This window comes from Myotis lucifugus, unplaced genomic scaffold (genome assembly GCF_000147115.1).
Source record: "Myotis lucifugus unplaced genomic scaffold, Myoluc2.0 scaffold_37, whole genome shotgun sequence".
NCBI classification, from domain to species: Eukaryota; Metazoa; Chordata; class Mammalia; order Chiroptera; family Vespertilionidae; genus Myotis; species Myotis lucifugus.
The window spans coordinates 5,882,537-5,900,693 of NW_005871085.1; the positions used below are offsets into that span (position 1 = coordinate 5,882,537).

The 18,157-nt window shown below is 35.4% G+C and overlaps 1 protein-coding gene across 2 annotated transcripts in view; it reads right to left on the bottom strand.

Annotated features, from left to right (window-relative positions):
• The window catches only part of FAF1 (Fas associated factor 1), a 324,982-nt gene that overhangs the window by 296,619 nt on the left and 10,206 nt on the right, over positions 1–18,157 (bottom strand). Inside the window, exon 2 of one of the 2 annotated variants that reach the window (XM_023752761.1) lies at positions 13,315–13,383. In XM_023752761.1, coding sequence (XP_023608529.1) covers positions 13,315–13,383 — 69 coding nt within the window. Of the gene's footprint in view, positions 1–13,314; positions 13,390–18,157 lie in introns of those variants that run through there. The other variant, XM_023752762.1, reaches the window with a different exon arrangement.

Below are 18,157 nucleotides of genomic sequence, written 5' to 3' on the forward strand. Positions count from 1 at the left end.
AAATGACAAGTGCTGGCGAGGATGTGGAGAAAAAGGAGCCCTAGTGCACTGTTGGTGGGAATGCAGACTGATGCAGCCACTGTGGAGAACAGTATGGAATTTCCTCAAAAAGTTAGAAATGGAACTGCCTTTTGACCCAGTGTTTCAACTCTTGTGAATATATCCTAAGAATCCTGAAGCACCAATAAAAAGGATATATGCACCCCTATGTTCACAGCAGCACAATTTACAATAGCTAAGATTTAGAAACAGCCTAAGTGTCTATCAGAAGATGAATGTATTAAAAAAACAATGGTACATCTACACAATGGAATACTACGCTGCTATAAAAAAGGAACTTTTATCATTTGCAACAGCATGGATGGACCTGGAGAGCATTATGCTAAGCGAAATAAGCCAGTCGGAGAAAGATAAATATCACAACATCTCACTCATATGTGGGATATAATGATCAACATAAACTGATGAACAAAAATAGATCCAGAGACAAGGTAGCACTAGACCATCCAACCTCAAAGAGAACACAAGGGGGAGGCGGGGGGGGAAGGGGGGCGGGGGGGGGTGTTAGAAATAAACCAAAGGACTTATATGCATGCATATTAACATAACCAATGAATACAGACTCTGGGGCGGTGGGGGCTTGTGGGGGAGGGGGGTTGTCAATTGGGGGAAAAAGGAGACATACGTAATACTTTAAACAATAAAAAAATTAAGTAATATTTTGTATACATTAATCCCTATTATATTAGTACATGATATAATAGAACAAATAACAAAAACACATACTATTACATAATGTGATAGAAAAATAACAACCCACTATATATAATAGAATATAATTTAAGGAAAAGAATTATATTATCATTAAAGTTTCTCAGGTATTTCTTTTCAAGTACAATCAATTCTCATCTTCAGTAACTACTAATTTGAAATTTGTGTTAATAATTCCTTGCTTTTTAAATAAATTTTAATAAAGTGATAAAATTGAAAAAAAAGTCACAACTCTATGAAAAACCAATATATGCCCGCTTCCTTAAGAAAAATTATTTTCATAGTGTTAGGATTAAATGGAGATCCATTAACATTTACTGAACACCTAATATATGTGAGCTATGATTCTGAAGAAGTCCATAGTTTTATAGCAAAAAGGCATGAAAACAAATACTTAAAAACATAGTTCCAGCTCTGGTCGAGTGGCTCAGTTGGTAGGAGCACCATCCCATACACTGAAAGGTCACAGAATCAATTCCCAGTCAGGATGCATACAGGAGGCAACTAATCCATGTTTCTCTCTCCCACCTTCCCTCTCTCCCCTTCTCTGAAATCAATGGACATATCCTCAGGTGAGGGTTAAAAAGAAATACCAAACACATAGTTACGTTACAGCAATATGTACAGAGCAAAGAAAAAGCACCTAATTCAGCCAATGAAGATGTTGTGCAGAGACTTCCAGTAGGAACTTATACCTTAGAAGTTTAAATAAATAGTATATCAGACAATGTGGCAAAGAGTAAAACAGCTAGGGTAATAACAAATATGAGGGCATGCAGTTATGGCAAACTATAGCAGCTGCAATTCCGTTTTTCAGTGTGGCTGGAAAATAGGGTAGATGTGAGGAAGCATGTAAAGTGAGGGACAAGAAGTAGGCAGAAACTAGATCATATGAGGTACTTTATTATTTTCATCCTATCAATGAAAAGAAGCAATCTGACTAGAACAAGATCTAAAATAAGAAGGTTCAACAACACATGATAATAAATGAAAAAGATTCATGCTGATAGGCTACATCCTGACACCCGCCCCCTGAAAATACATACAAATTGTCTAACTTTTATGTATTTTTTTCTCATCTACAGGTTTCAAAAATTTTAAAATACATGTCACCCAAAATAGTGTAAGAAAAAGTGATATATATATGTAAGCATGTTAACACATAAGCATGGTAGAAAAATAAAGACTAAAAGGAAATATACCAAAATTAAACAATCATATTCTTTAAATATAATTAATAATAGTATACTCAGAAGAAACAGGCAAAACCTAGCTACATTTTACATTTGTTTCTTTGCCTTTAAGGCTTTAATAAAAAGGAAGATAAGGGTAAGAATTCTAGGTCTTTGACTAGAAATAAAAGAAATTACCAACTCTCACCACATGATCTCTCCTGGCACCATCCCCATACCACACAGACAGACCCAGAAATACTGAAAAGATAGACGAGGAAAACCAGAGAATTAAATTGCTCTAAAACTATTGCCTGAGAGCCTAAGTCCAATTTATCTGAAAACACTAAAAAGTGTATAAACAGATCAGAGCAAAAATCACAGGAAAAGAACTTTAAAAAGCACCATGTAACAGAATAGGCATGAATTTAAAGGGGCAGTCTAAGTGTTGCAGAAATTACCAGGTGACCGGAAAACACAACGGCACTCGGAAGATTCAGGAAAAACTCTTTATTTGCAGAGGCACTAGTGCAGCAACTCAGTGAAGTCGTATCCAAAGCCTGAGCACCGAATGCAGGGGGGGAGGGGGGCTTTCCCTTTTATCCCCTTAGTTTCTTTGTCTCCCAAATATGGACCAGGCTTCCGGACTTTTCAAGAGCTTTGCAGCCCCCATGGGTTGGAAGGGGGGTAGGTGAGATTACGGCCAACCGCCCAGGCTAGCTGGCGCCAGCAGTTAATCTTCTGTGGGGGCTTTTTATGGCCCCTGCAGATAAATAGGTTCTGCAAGGCTAGGTAGGACACAAGCAGAAAGGGGGTTGGGGCTAGCAAGCATATGATCGGGATGCAGGTTGGGGGCACTCAAGCTGCCTTCACATAAGAAACACATAGGGAGAAAAGAAAGTGGAAAACTCCTGTTAGCAATGGAGCAATAAAGGGGAGAAGAAGCAAACCAGGAAATTTTAGGGTCTTATAAGACAAACAAGCACTGCCAGTGTGGCTCAGTGGTTGAGTATTGATCTAGGAAACAGAAGGTCATGGTTTAATTCCTGGTCAGGGAACATGCCTGGTTTGAGGGGTTGATCCCCAGTAGGGCATGTGCAGGAGGCAGTTGATAAATGATTCTCTCTCATCATTAATGTTTCTCTCTCTCTCTCTCTCTCTCTCTCTCTCTCTCTCTCTCTCCTCTTCTCCCTTCCTCCCTCAAATCAATACAAATATTTTTTTTAAATAAAAGACAAACAAGAACCATAAAGTTAAAGCACTCATTACTCCTCACTATCCTTTCACCTCCAAATGCCCACACTCAGTAAAAAATAAACTACCTAAAGCATCTGAACTTAGCCTAACTGAAAGAGGGTGCCATTAAACAAAAATCTTGTAAATCACAGCATTACGATAAAAATGAAAATACCAACAAATGTATAAGAGCTATTGCTTTAAAAAAAATCAGGAAATGAAATTTCATACATATCGAGAGAAGAAAATTCCCTCCCAAAAATAACCATGAAGCAGAAAAAAATACTGTAAATAAATACTACAATCTGTATACTAAAATATATTTAAATAAACATTTCAGGATTATTTTTTAAAAACCCACTTTAAATTAGAGAATTCAAAAAATATGAATAACAATAACACAAAAGGCGGAAAGAAGTTGATACTAAGGAAAAAAAGAAAGAAAAAATTTTCTTTAAAATGAAAAATAAACTACAAGGTACCTAACAAAATTTAATTGAAGGGCATTGACGAAAGGCAGGAAAACACCAAGAGAATGAAACTAACATACTGAAAGAAGTAAAAAGTATCATAGAAGTAGTAGTAGAAGTGGAAGAGAGACAAAATAATATTCATACTATCGAGTCCTTGAAAACAAGAAACAAAGCCATGGAACAGAAATAAAATTTAAAACTATATTCTAAGAAAGCTTTCCAGAAATACAAAGAGACATAAATCTATATATTGAATAGCTCACTGGATGCCTAGGGAAAATTAATCCTGACTGCTCAACTCTGAGACATATTCTACTAAAACTGCAAAATTTCAAGCCTAGAATTTGTGAGGGTGCTATTAGACTTGCCATGTCAACTACAATACAGACCTCTGACAATACTAGTACCTTACTGACCGACCTCTAGAACTTTACCTCAATTTTAAAATTAAGAAGATAATCAATTTCTTAGTTTAAAAAAAATCAAAATGCCAACATGTTGGTAATAATGTAGCAATACATTAGAACTACTCAAATAGCTTCAAAGAAATTTTCTACATAGCTGCTAGCAATGAATTTATTAAAGGTATCATATAATGCATTTTCCTAGCTATATCGTTGAATGAAAGTATATGCAGATCCATAAAGCGTTTCCTTACACACCTTAGCTGGAAGTCATTTTAATTCTTACAACAATTTTACACATTTTCTTTGAGAGAAAGAGAGAGAATGTGTGTGTCTGTGTGCTTGCGCGCATGTGCCCATGTGTTGGAGTGAAGGGAAGAGGATCAATATAGCAAAGGCTAAGTGTTAAAAAAATAGTACCACAGTAAGGGATACAAAGCTCCAGAGATAGGTGTCCCCACTCAGAACCCATGCTCAAGAGAGAAAGAAGTACTAGATGAGTACAAGAAAAAATATAAAACATTACTAAAACATCAAATTAAATTAAATATAAGCCAAATAACAAAACCTAAAAATAGATTTAAAGAATATTCAATTGCTGAGAGTAGATCTTAAGCATTCTCACCTCACAAATAAATTTTTGTAATAAAAGAGAATGAAAATGAAATAAGTAGGAAATATAAACTTTTATATGTGAACATTTTAATTTCCATTTAACTTAAAGATAGAAGTATAGCTAACATTTTTAATAAATCATATTAAGTAGCTAAATTTTTAACTGTCAGTACAAATGTATAAAGAATTATAAAAACAGGAATTTAAACTGCCATATTATTTTTTTATTTTCCAAGCGCACACTGATTTATGTCAGCTGGTCCTTGAAACCAGCATGAGGAACTGCAAGCCATCACATTTACAGGTGTGCTAAACCACTAACTTTGCTACAATATTTTGTTTAAACCGCTTCCTGCAATAGAAATAAATTAAATAGTATAGCAAGGCAACTTGTTGAAAATAATTCCATTTTTTAAATTAAGCCAACTGTAGGTTATCATGCTTTTAGATCAAACTGCACCTGATTGAACTGAACAATTTTAAAAACAAAACCATTTAAATTTTTATTTTCTTTTAAGTATTCAAGTCATGAGTAGCATATATTACTACTACTTTCAGAATTAACAGTGAGCTGACTCCTTACAATTTAATCTAAATAGTTTAATGTGCTACGAAACTGGCTGGTTAGTACTAGAAATCAAAAACAATAAATATTAGCCACATTTCCAAATTTCATTTACTAATGGGCACATCATTTTCTGCTAGGTGATTAACACCCACATTTTCATCAAATCTTAAAGCTTCTGAACTTTCATAAAAGAGATTTTTAGTTCATAAAAATTATAATTCTAGAATTATATTATATTTCAAGGAAAAATAACAGCATATGAAGCAAAATCCAATAAAAAACTAAGCAGAAACTCAAGTTATAGTCAGGGGGGAACTTGAGTTCTGATTAGATAATGTAAACAACTGTGAGTTTAGTAAACTGAGAATTTCATGTTTGTAAAACCTTAAGTTTTCCTCTGAAATATAGAAAATAATTCTTTTATACCCACTTAATTATATTTTAAATAGCAGGAGTCTTTTATGACACTAAATTTTCTCCTGAGAGGTAGAACTGATGAAAAATTTAGAGATTAAGTTATATGATGCACTTTCTTTTTAGTAAAATGGCACAACCAGAAATAAACACAAGAGGGGGAAATTTTTATGAGATGCTTATAAAAAAATTGCAAAGGAAAGAATTTGTGAAAAATATTTCTCTTTTTTTTATTAATCCTCATCTGAGGATTTTTTTTCCCCATTGATTTTTAAAGAGTGTGGAAGGGAGGGGGAGAGAGAAACATCAATGTGAGAGAGACATATCAATTGGTTGGTTGCCTCAGTCACTACCCCAATTAGGGCCGGGAATGAAGCCTGCAACCAAGGTATGTGCCCTTGACTGGAATTGAACCTGTGACCCTTTAGTCCCCAGGGTGATGCAATAACCAATGAGCCAAACTGACTAGGGCAGAAAAGTATTTCTCCAAAAGCTACAATAGGTAGAGACATCTAAATTTTATTAGTGAGATAAAGAAATCAGCCCAATCCTATTCCTTAGTTATCTGGGTTATCTTCCCTCCTTCCTCAAACCTTATGTTTGCCAGATAAGGAACAGTAATGGTGGTAAGGGTCCGAAGTCTTAACAGCAAAGACTTTTCAAATATCCAAATGATAGAGATGAAACAAGTGTACGAATAAAATCAATCCATCAAATAAGCATTTATTAAGCAACTACCGTGTGCCAAGACAAAATTAGTAAGAAACACAACTCCCTCATTCTAGAATCTTACAGTATATTTAACAACAAAGCATAAACATACTTAACTATCAAAGGCCCTTTCACTTGACAATGTGAAATTAGTTGTGAGTGGTAGAAAGAAAAACATAGAAGTTGAGAACAGACTGATGGCTGTGAGAGCGGAGGGGGTTTGGGGGGCTGGGTGCAAAAGGCGAAGGAATTAAGTTACAAAAGGGGATGTAAAGTGCAACATAAGGAATATAGTCAATAACATTGTAATAGCTATGTATGGTGTCAGGTGGATAACTGAAATATTGGGGGCATAACTTTGTAAAGTATATGACTGTTTAACCACTATGCTATGCATCTAAAACTAATAATAATATTAAGTGTAAACTGTAACCCAAAAATAAATTTTAAAGAAAAATAGAGAAGTTCAGAGAAAAACACACTGAATACAGAAAATCTAATAACCTAACCTATTATTTTAAAGCTATGAAAAATTTTATGGACTGAGGTTTGGGTTCAAAATCAGTTGTACCCGCCCTAGCCGGCTTGGCTCAGTGGATAGAGCGTCCGCCTGAGGACTGAAAGGTCGCGGGTTTGATTCCAGTCAAGGGCATATGCCCAGGCTGCAGGCTCAATCCCCAGTAGGGGGCGTGCAGGAGGCAGCCAATCAATGATTCTCTCTCTCATCATTGACGTTTTTATCTCTCTCTCCCTCTCCCTTCCTCTTTGAAATCAATAAAAATATTTTTTTAAAAAAATCAGTTGTACCCCTTATCAGTGGTATGAGCACAGATAGTTTGCTTAACATCATTGAACCTCAGTTTGTCATCTATAAAATAAAGATAATGCCTACCTATCCACTTTTTGGGGCTGATGTAAAGATTAAATGAAATAATGTAGGTAAATCACTTGACATGATACCTAGCACAAGGTAGACCCTCAATAAAAGGAAAGACAGTAGAGGTGTGATGGTGGTCAAATTACAAATTGAGAAATTGAAAAATTCTGTAAAATAATGTGCTTATGGTCCCTTAAAAACAAGAAATACAAAGAAGGCTATATCAAAGGAAGAGAAATGGATATGAGATATTCCTTCACAATAACTTCTCTTTTGTCATAGCAAGGATCTGTGCAAACATAAGCCAGTATCTGATGGCCATTTATGAAGGGCAGTGCTCAATGCTTGGCTGCTTTCTGAGGATGACAGAGACTCATTATGTCACTGGTGAAACTAGTTCATTCACAAAACTGCAGGTGTTCCTAACACTGTATAAAGTAGAAAAGCAGTGCACATTCAAGGAACTCTATAACCACATCCTGAGTAGAGTAGAAGAAACTGTTCTAAGGAATTTTAGGATAATCATTAAGATACATTTCTTCAAAAGTGAAAATTAGTGAAATGGAAATGTCTTATAGAACCTAAATAAATCTTAAACTGAGACAGATTATGTGCATGATAATTTTCCTTGGGTTTGACTCTTCTTTATGACTTCATTATAAGCTTCTATTAATACAATATTATCTTTGAAGACTAGAAATTCAGTAATGATCCAAAAATAAGCTGATTTGTTTTATGTTTGACTTAAGTTGGAACATGTAGTCAAAGATAAATACAAGTTCTCTGAAAAGAGTCTTTCTTCAAAAAAACAGCTATGTCAGCAGAGGCAGCAAACTACAGCAGAAATTGAGTACAAAGTTCAAAAATCATTTCCTAAGAACATAGAGTACTTAAAATGTAGTATGGCTAGGTTAATGTTTACTTTTACTTTCTCTTAGCATTGGGTTACCAAGTATATGTCAGATGCCTTTCCCTGGACCGCCTATAATTTATTAGAAATTTGAATTAATTGAAGGAATCTCATATGTATAGACCTCTGTAAAACAACTGGCATAGCATCTTGTCCTGTGATTACCAACATCATAAAGTTGTTTTTTTTTAAAAAGGGTTAAACAAAATGGTACATGTACAAGTGTTTCAAACTCATGACATTCTATTAAAATGTTTGCTTATATTACTACTAGTATTCATAATTTACTGCTCTTTGTAGAATCTTAACAGAAATTAGGACATAAACAGCTTCTTCATAAACATTTCCTGTATCAAGGAATCTTGAGTATAATCCAGTCCAAACCCTTTATTTTATCCTAGAGGCCTGGTGCATGGATTCCTGCACTGGTGGGGTCCCTCGGCCTGGCCTGCACCCTCTCGCAATTCCCCTCAGGGGATGTCCAAGAGCCGGTTTCGGCCTGATCCCTGCAGGCCAGGCCGAGGGATCCCACTGGTGCACAAATCTGTGCACTGGGCCTCTAGTATGCATATAAGATCTTTGGTTAATCTCTTCCTGCCCTTTCCCTGTTGTCCTTCCCTCTGAGATTCATCAGTCTGTTCCATGTTTCCATGCCTGTGGTTTCTGCTGCTGTGTTGAGCGTCTGCCCCCTGGTGGTCAGTGAGCATCATAGCTACTGGCCAGTTGGCTGGTCGGCTGATTGCTTAGGCTTTTATATATATAGAAGACATAGTTCAGAAGTTCAGGGAAAAGTAACTGGGTCTAGGGCAGTGATGGCGAACCTTTTGAGCTCAGCGTGTCAGCATTTTGAAAAACCCTAACTTAACTCTCGTGCCGTGTCACATATAGAAATTTTTTGATATTTGCAACCATAGTAAAACAAACACTTATATTTTTGATATTTATTTTATATATTTAAATGCCATTTAACAAAGAAAAATCAACCAAAAAAATGAGTTCGCGTGTCACCTCTGACACGCGTGTCATAGGTTCGCCATCACTGGTCTAGGGCATACTCAATAAAATAATAACAAGAGCTTTGAAAAGCAAAGGCTCCTGATTCAAGATTAATGCAGTGGGTTTACGACTATAGCTAGCTGTCTCACATTTTAATTACTCAAAATTAACACAAACAGTATAGACTTTTATATTGCACTGACCAAAATTCTTCTAAAAACAGAAAATGAGCAGTGGGTCAATTCTGGAGCCCACATTATAATTTATAGTAATTATGTAGTATGTTCCATGTAAGAAAGCAGTCCTTTGGTAAAAATTCTAATTCATTACTAATAATTCTTTCTTACATGTTTACCTTTTAGGATATAAACTGAAAATACTCATCTGCAAGGAAGGAATTAACTAGAAGTGCAGGAAAATGTGAAAAATGAACATCTGTGGTAGATGGAGGCAGTGGGGCTTTATGTCAAATAAAACCATACTGAGAGATGCTTTCCAATAGTATTAAAGTTTGTTATTTTGTCTTCAAAATTTTAACATACAAAACCCAACCTGTAAGTGCCTCAAAATAAGTAGAGTCTAATTGTGGGGTAATAAAACATAGGGCTTGGAAGCACTGTTTTGTGATAGCTATATAAAGAAAATATGGTGCATAATCATGGAAAGTGACTAATGACTAAAATTCCTGAAAGTGGGCTATATTTTCATATAGAATACTTTTTATTTGTGTATCTATATCTGTACTAAAATATCTGTAATAATTTTTTCAGGATGTTATTCCCATTTATGATTATAATATACATGTATGAGAGATCATATGTTTCATCAATTTTTCAGTATAGTTCTCAAAGTCAGACACCATATATTGTTACATTTGTTTATGTACCCATTGTATCTAGAACAAATTACACTATAAGCCCTCAGAAGTGACAGAATGAGTTTTCTATTATTAGATTTTCTTAGATTCATTACAATTCCAGATTGTGGTACCTAACTCACATTCCTCTACACTTCTGTAGTAAAATGTGCACAAAAACACTGGAGGAGAGATCTACCTAATATGTACAGGAAATTTAAAATACAGATATATCTTAGGTTAAAAACTCTATAATTACATGAACTGTTCCATAAGGTTCATAAAACACAGAGCAGTGGTCATCACAATACAGAAACACAAAATATAATGCAGAGGAAAAATACAGGAAACACCTTAGAAAAAGTTCCATGATCCTAATGAAATTTGAATAATGGGTTATTTAAAATATTTAAATTTCATTTTCTTTAAATGACAATGTAAATATGATATAAAAACAGGAGAAATGAGAACATTTATAGAGCAAGATAATTACACAACACAACAAATCTTTACTATGGATAAAAGTTGATTATTTGTAGAGAAAAGCCAGCTAGGACATATATTTCAAAAGAAAGCCAAAGTTTTAAGGTTGTGAAAGATAGCCTGATGCTTTTGCTTGGGCCCAATACTGTGTAAGAGATCGCATTTCTGCACAAATATAGTACCAGTGTTTTTCAACCAAGTGCTATTACAACATTTTCCAAAATCAATTAACTTAGAAATAGTTGGAAAGCACTTGTACCATTGAAATATTTAACACCATCTGAGGACATTCTCCTTCTGCAATAATCTAGACAGATTGGATTGGGAAAATATCCAGAACCAACAAATGTTTTAACCTTCAAAACTACTCAACATAAACCAACAAGAATCACATAAGGAAAAAACTTACGTCCATCCCCCTAAGTGGTAATTCACACATCAAAGATTTGTACTTCATTACTTCCAGTCCACAGCCTCTCTTTAACTCCATCCCATATCCCTCTGAACCATATCATGCAAGCAACAGTGGCTCGGTGGCATTTTTAACCTCAACTAATAATTTACATCAGCCCCTAAAAATGAACAAACTAAACAAAGCAAAGCCCTTTATTGCAAAAGAAGCTTCAAGTCAAGAAGCCTGAGGACATCATTCCAAATAAGTTGCTGCCCCTTCCCCCTACTCAGTGCTTTGTTAAGAGTACAGCACAGTGGTAGAGGTATGGATGTGGAGGCAGCCTATACACATATTTGTAAATTTTGACAAGTGACAAAATATTAAAAAAAATAATAATAAGGAAGCATTGGTTTAATGAAATAGGCAATCTCAAAATGTATATAGTTGATAGAAATTTAAATTAGTTCAACCATCCTGGAAGGCAATTTAACTAGAAGATCTAAAAACTTAAAAGTATGTATACAATTTGACCAAGAAATTTAATTATGAATTGAATTTACTTAATATATTCTAGGAAAATAACAGCTTCAGTATGGAAAGATGTATGTACATGAACGTTTTCTACAGCAACATATATAATAGCAAAATATTGCAAAATTCCTAAATGTTTACTGATTAGTAAAATTAGTATGCTACCATCATACCATAAAATAACATGTAAACATTAAACAAACATTTTTTAAAATGATAAACAGTCACATTTACTTGGGTAGAAAAACATTCATGACAGGTTATTATGTAAAAATGCAGATCACCAAAACAGTAGAAAGAGAACAATCACATTTGCATTTTTAAAAATTTTAATCACATAATTAAGAGAAAACACCCTGAAATAATATACCCAAAAATGTTAAACAATTACTACCTCTAAGTGATGGGATTAAAGGTGATTATTCATTTCTTCTTTGTAAATTTATCTTCTCAGTTCATTACAATGAGCATTATTACTTTTACAAGCTGAAAATAAATGTTTTTTATATTTTGAGTAAAAAAAATTAATAGTAGTAAATCTACACAAAGCACACAGATAACTGATAGTTGATTATGTAAGTCCATGTACGGATTTGAATATACCTACATATCTAATCTCAGCTCTATAAGTACACACCTTAAGTTTTGACTTGGAAAAATTAGCACTTCTTTGCAATTTGGACTTTTTTGGGATTTCAAAAGCAATGAGGGTATCTGTGCCATCCCAATACAACCAATATTGCTCCAAGATTGTACATTTTTTACTTTATTTTGCAATTGTAACTTAATTACAATTTTGTGAATGTGTAGTGCTGTAATGGGCCTTGCCTTTTGAGTTCCTGCCACCTTCCCCACCCCCAAAAATACTGAACTACTTTTATAATAAACTGATTGAAGTTCATAAGGAAAACCACAGCAGAATGACACTTCTTTAATATCTGCAGAAAGGAATAATTATCAGTGAAGGCCCCAGGAAGTGAGGGGGAAACATCCCATAGAGTTATTCAGACAAGTTTGGTTATCTCTTCTTTCAAGTATCTCCACCACAATATTACAGGGAAGATGAACCTGAATACACAGTAAGATAAGAGAAGTTTTAAAATTATTTAAATTACATAAGGATTCATAATTCAGTAATTTAATACTGAACTTCATATTGAAGTTATAATATTTCGGTTTTATCCATTCAGATTAGAGTTACAGATGGCTACGGTATACCAAACCAATTATAAGAACATTAAAACATGCCCTAGCTGGTTTGGCTCAGTGGATAGGGTGTCGGCCTGCGGACTAAAGGGTCCCAGGTTCAATTCCAGTCAAGGGCACATGCCAGGGTTGTGGGCCCAATCCCCAGTAGGGGGCGTGCAGGAGACCAATGATTCTCTCTCATCATTGATATTTCTATCTCTCTCTTTCCCTCTCCTTCCTCTCTGAAATCAATAAAAATATATTTTCTTAAAAAAGAATATTAAGACATTCAAATTGCATAAAATTTGAATAGTTGTCAGATTTTTAAAAAAGTACTTGAAATAAGTCAGAGAAAGACATATATGATCTCGCTTATATGTTGAATCTAAAAAGAAAACCAAACTCATAGAAACATAATAGTAGATTGGTGGTTGCCAGAGTAGGGGGAATGAGTGAAGGTAGTCAAAGGGCACAAACTTCCAGTTATAAGTTCTGGGGATATAATGTACAGTATGGTAACTATAGTGAAAGTTGCTAAGAGAGTAAATCTTAAAAGTTCTCACAACACAAAAAAGTAATTATGTGAGGTAATGGATGTGTTAACATAATCATTTCACAGCATATCCATATAGCAAATCATCACATTGTACACCTTAAACTTATATATTACATGTCAATTATAGCTCAATAAAGCTGGAAAAATTAAAGTACTTACCACTAAGTCCCAATTATTTTGTTCAAGCAACGTAATAGCTTCATCAATGTTTTCAATGCCAGTACATGCCTGGAAATAAAGCAAATAAGAAGTTTATTTATAATTTTGGGACTGGGGAAGTTAATCAATCTTAAAAAGTAAATAGCATAATGAGTAATTTAAGTCTGAATAGGTATATTAATAAAGCCAAATACCTAGCATTTCTGAGCATTTTACACATAAGGTTAGAAAATTGCTAATTACACAGTAAATTTACATTACAATGAAATGAAAGGTTGGTTCTTCAAAAACATTTAACTATATTGACAAATCTTTAGTTAGATTGACTTAAAAAAATAAAACTGAAATTACTAAAATCAGAAGTGAAAGTGGGGACATTACTGCTGACCTTAAATATTAAAAATATAATAATAATACCATGAACAATTATGTGAAAACCACTTAGATAACCTAGATTAATGGAAAAATTCCTAGAAATACACAAACCACCTAGAAAGACTCAAGAACAAACTGACTTGTAACAAGATATTACATCAGAATTCAAAAGCCTCCCAAAAAGAAAAGTCTAGGACAAGAGGGCTTCACTGTTGAATTCTATCAATCATTTAAAGAAGAATACCAATCCTTTATAACTCTTCCAAAATACTTCAGAGGAAACATTTCCGAAGTCATTGTGAGGCCAGCATCACCCTACAAACAAAGTCAGATAAAGAAATCTCAAGAAAACTAGAGATCTATATCCAATATGGATATAGATGCAAATATCCTCAAAAGACTAACTAGAACCAGCTACAAATAAAAAGGGTATATACCCCATGATCAAGTAGGATATATTCCAGGATTGCAAAGGTGATTCAGTACAGAGAAGTCATTACACCACATTTACAGACTGAAGGAAAGAAAAAAAAACCATGATCAGTTCAAATGACACCAAAAAAGTATTTGAAAAACCCAACAGCTTTTCATGATAAAAATGCTTACCCTATCAATAAAAGGAAATTTCTTTAACATGATAAAAAACAATTATGAAAATCCTAAAACTAAAATTATATTCAATGAAGAAAGGCTAAAAGCCTTTGCTCTAAGACAAGCATGTCAAACTCAAAGGCTAACACGGCCAAATAAGCAGTTTAAGTTTATGTAGGCCGCAAAAAAACAAGCTTCAATTTTCATAGAAACGTAGGTTTATTTAGATAGAGACATGCTGAATACAAAGGGCTGAAGTAAATGAGTAATCATTAATATAAAATAATAGAATATTTTAATAAAAATTAATCGTTTTTCTTGAACATTAACTTACCAGACACTGAATAACTGCACAAATTAATAAGCATAATACAAATAAACCTATTTTTCATGTTCTCCGAAAGCGAAATATTTCCTGGTGCGCACACCAAACAAGTCAGTGCAAGACTAATGGCATGGCAATCGGCTAAAATATTCATTACTAGTATTAGTAGAGAGAAATGGTGCGCCTGCACTAAGGGAAATGAATGCAACATGATTATAGTAATGAGTCATTAGCAAAGGTTGTAGTTCGTTATTAATAATTATGAATAACAGGATATAGTAAAAATTAAGTTTCAAAATTTTTATTAAAACATGTCTTCCATACCCTTATACTGGCTGACCGCAAAGATATTCGTTGTGGGCCACATGCAGCTCATGGACCGCAAGTTTGACATGCTTGCTCTAAGAGCAGGAACAAGAATGCCCACTTTTTTTTTGCCACTTCTAAAGCATCATATTAGAAATTCTAGCCAGATCAATTAGGCAAAAAATAAATAAATAAAACACATTGAAATTGGAATAGAAGAATAAAATATCTAGGAATAAATTTAACCAAGGAATGAAAGACTTGTTTTCACTATTCTGGGTCCCTTATAATTCTGAATGAATTTGAATTTGAGGATCAGCTTTTTCATTTCTACAAAAATGGCTGTGGGAAGCTGTAATTAATTTTGAGCTCTAAGAACAGTTGCTGTTGGTTCGTTATGAATGTACGAGAAAATTCTTCTGTTTATATGTAGAGCTAATTTAGGTTCTTTTAAATCCATGATTGGTTGCCTCTGCACATGCCCCAAAGTGGGGAGGAGGGAGCCAGGATGAAGCCTGCAACCAAGGTACGTGCCCTTGACCGGAATCAAACTCGGAGATCCTTCAGTCCATGGGCAATGCTCCCATCACTGAGCCAAACTGGCTAGGGCCTTATGTTTTCTTTTATGTGATTTATTAGAGGCTCAATGCACAAATTTGTGCACCAGTAGGGTCTCTTGGACTGGCCTGCGGAATTGAGCCAAAACTGGCTCTCCGACATTCCCCAAGGGGTCCCAGATTGTAAGAGGGCATAGGCCAGGCCAAGGGACCCCACCAGTGCACGATCAGGGCCGAAGGAGGGGGATGCAGGAGGTTGGCCAGCCGGAGAGGGATCACAGGAGGACTCCAGGGTGTGTTCGGCCCATCTCGCTCAGTCCCAATCAGCAGGACCCCAGCAGCAAGCTAACCTACCGGTCAGAGCATCTGCCCCTTGGTGGTCAGCGCATATCATAGCAATTGGTCGACCAGTCGACTATCTGCCCCCTCGTGGTCAGTGCACATCATAACAAGCAGTTGAGCAGCCTTAGCATATCAATAGATATTATGCTTTAATTGGTTGAACAGACTACCAGACACTTAGCATATTAGGCTTTTATTATATAGGAGGATTGTTTTAGATCTTGTATTTAGGTCTTTGATCCATTCTGAGTTAATTTTTATGTTTACTGACAAATAGTCTGATTTCATTCTTTTGCACTTGGCTTTCCAATTTTCCCAGCACCATTTATTAACGTGGCTTTCTTTCCTCCATTGTATGTAGGTTTTTGGAGCCTTTGTGGAAAATTATTTGCCCACATACATGTGGGTTTACTTCTGAGCTCTCAATTCGGTCTCATTGGTCTGTCTGTTTTTCTGCCAACAGCTTGCTGTTTTGATAATTGTCACTTTGTAGTATAATTTGAAGTCAGGTAGTGTGATACCTCTGGCTTTGTTCTTTTTTCTCAGGATTTCTTTGGCTATTTGGGGTCTTTTTTCATTCCATATAAATCTGATGATTTCTTGTTCTATTTCTTTTTTAAATGTCATTGAAATGTTGATGGGGGTTGCATTAAGTCTGTATATTGCTTTGGGTAAAGTGGCCATTTTAACAATGTTGATTCTTCCAATTCATGAACAAAAAATATCTTTCCATTTCTTTGTGTCTTTTTCAATTTATTTCAATAATGTCTTAGTTTTTAGTGTATAGGTCCTTCACATCCTTTATTACGTTTTCTTAAGGAATTAATTTCTAATACATGCAATCAGTCGGATAAATCTCAAAAACATTATGTTGAGTGCAAGTAGGAAATACAAAAAAAGTATATGCTATATGATTCTATATAAATGATATTCAAATCTGGGAAAAACTAATCTATGGTGACAAAAAAGAGAACTGATGTGAAACAGACATGAAGAAACTTCGTAGGAAGATCTATACCTTAAATGGAGTTGTGGTTTATGAGTATAGTTTTGTTGAAATTTATCTAACTGTACTCTTAAGATCTGTGCATTTTATAAAAGTAAACCTTGACAATAACAAAAAAGGGTACTGAGGGGAAAAGACTTATGAGTGATAGGTCTCCCTAACCCCATTTCACTCCATGCCCTCATTTATTCATTCAACAAATATTAACTGAGTATCAACTATGTTCTAGGTGCTGGGGATACAATACATAAAAATATAGAAAACCCTGCTCTAGTTATACATGCACTGGAAAGGGAATACACAGGCAATAAACAAGATAAATGGTTTAAATATACATATGGACTTAAGAGGGTAATAAATAGAAATTTAAAGCAGGGAAGGGAGATATGAAACATTAAGAAGAGATTAAATTTTTTGATAGGTAGGCCGGGGAAGACCACTAAGATAACTTTGTAGCATCTATGACTTGACTATATCTATGGAATATGATTGGATATGTTATTATGACAATTCTGAACCTAGGCCTTTAGAAGTATTATGAGTTTCTGCTTGCCCTCTTACATTTCTATGTTATCATTACACATGTGAAACCAGGTAATTACTGAGTTACCTGCAATCCCTTAAAAGGATCTTAGAATGAAAATGCATGGAACATAGCTGAGCTCAACCTGCTCTGGAGCCAAGTACAACAAGACCTGTAACTTGAAGCACAGCCACCTAAACAAATAGCCTGGATCAATCAACTCACAGCGAACAGCTGAATGAGAGGAAATTATTGTTTTAAGACACTGAGTTACAGGGTGGTTTGCCGCTCAGTAATAGCATTAGCTTGGAGTTAAATACTATGTTTGGTATATACATTTTTTAAAAGTATTCTTAGCAGTACTATGCAATTATAAAAAGGAATGACCAAGTGTCTATATCCTATATAATAAAAGGCCAGCGACCATAAGCAGAATGACCAGAACAACCACTCTATCAGTTGCTATGAGGTAGGGGGCCGGCAATGGGAACCGGGTGGCTGGTGGCAACAGCGGGACAGGACGAGGGCCAGCAAGGGGAACCGGGTGGCTGGTGGTGGGGTGGGACCTGGGGCCGGCAAGGGGAACCAGGTGGCTGGCGGTAGCAGCAGGGTGGGACCCAGGGCTGGCGAGGGGAACCGGCTGGCTGGTGGCAGCAGCAGGGCAGGACGGTGAAGGGTACTGGGTGGCTGGCAGCAGGGCAGGACCTGTGGCAGGCAAGGGGAACTGGGTGGCTGGCAGGGGCAGCGGGGCTGGACGGGGAACTGGCGAGTGAGCAGAAGATGGGCCTGATTGCAGGCTAGGTCTAGGGACCCTACCC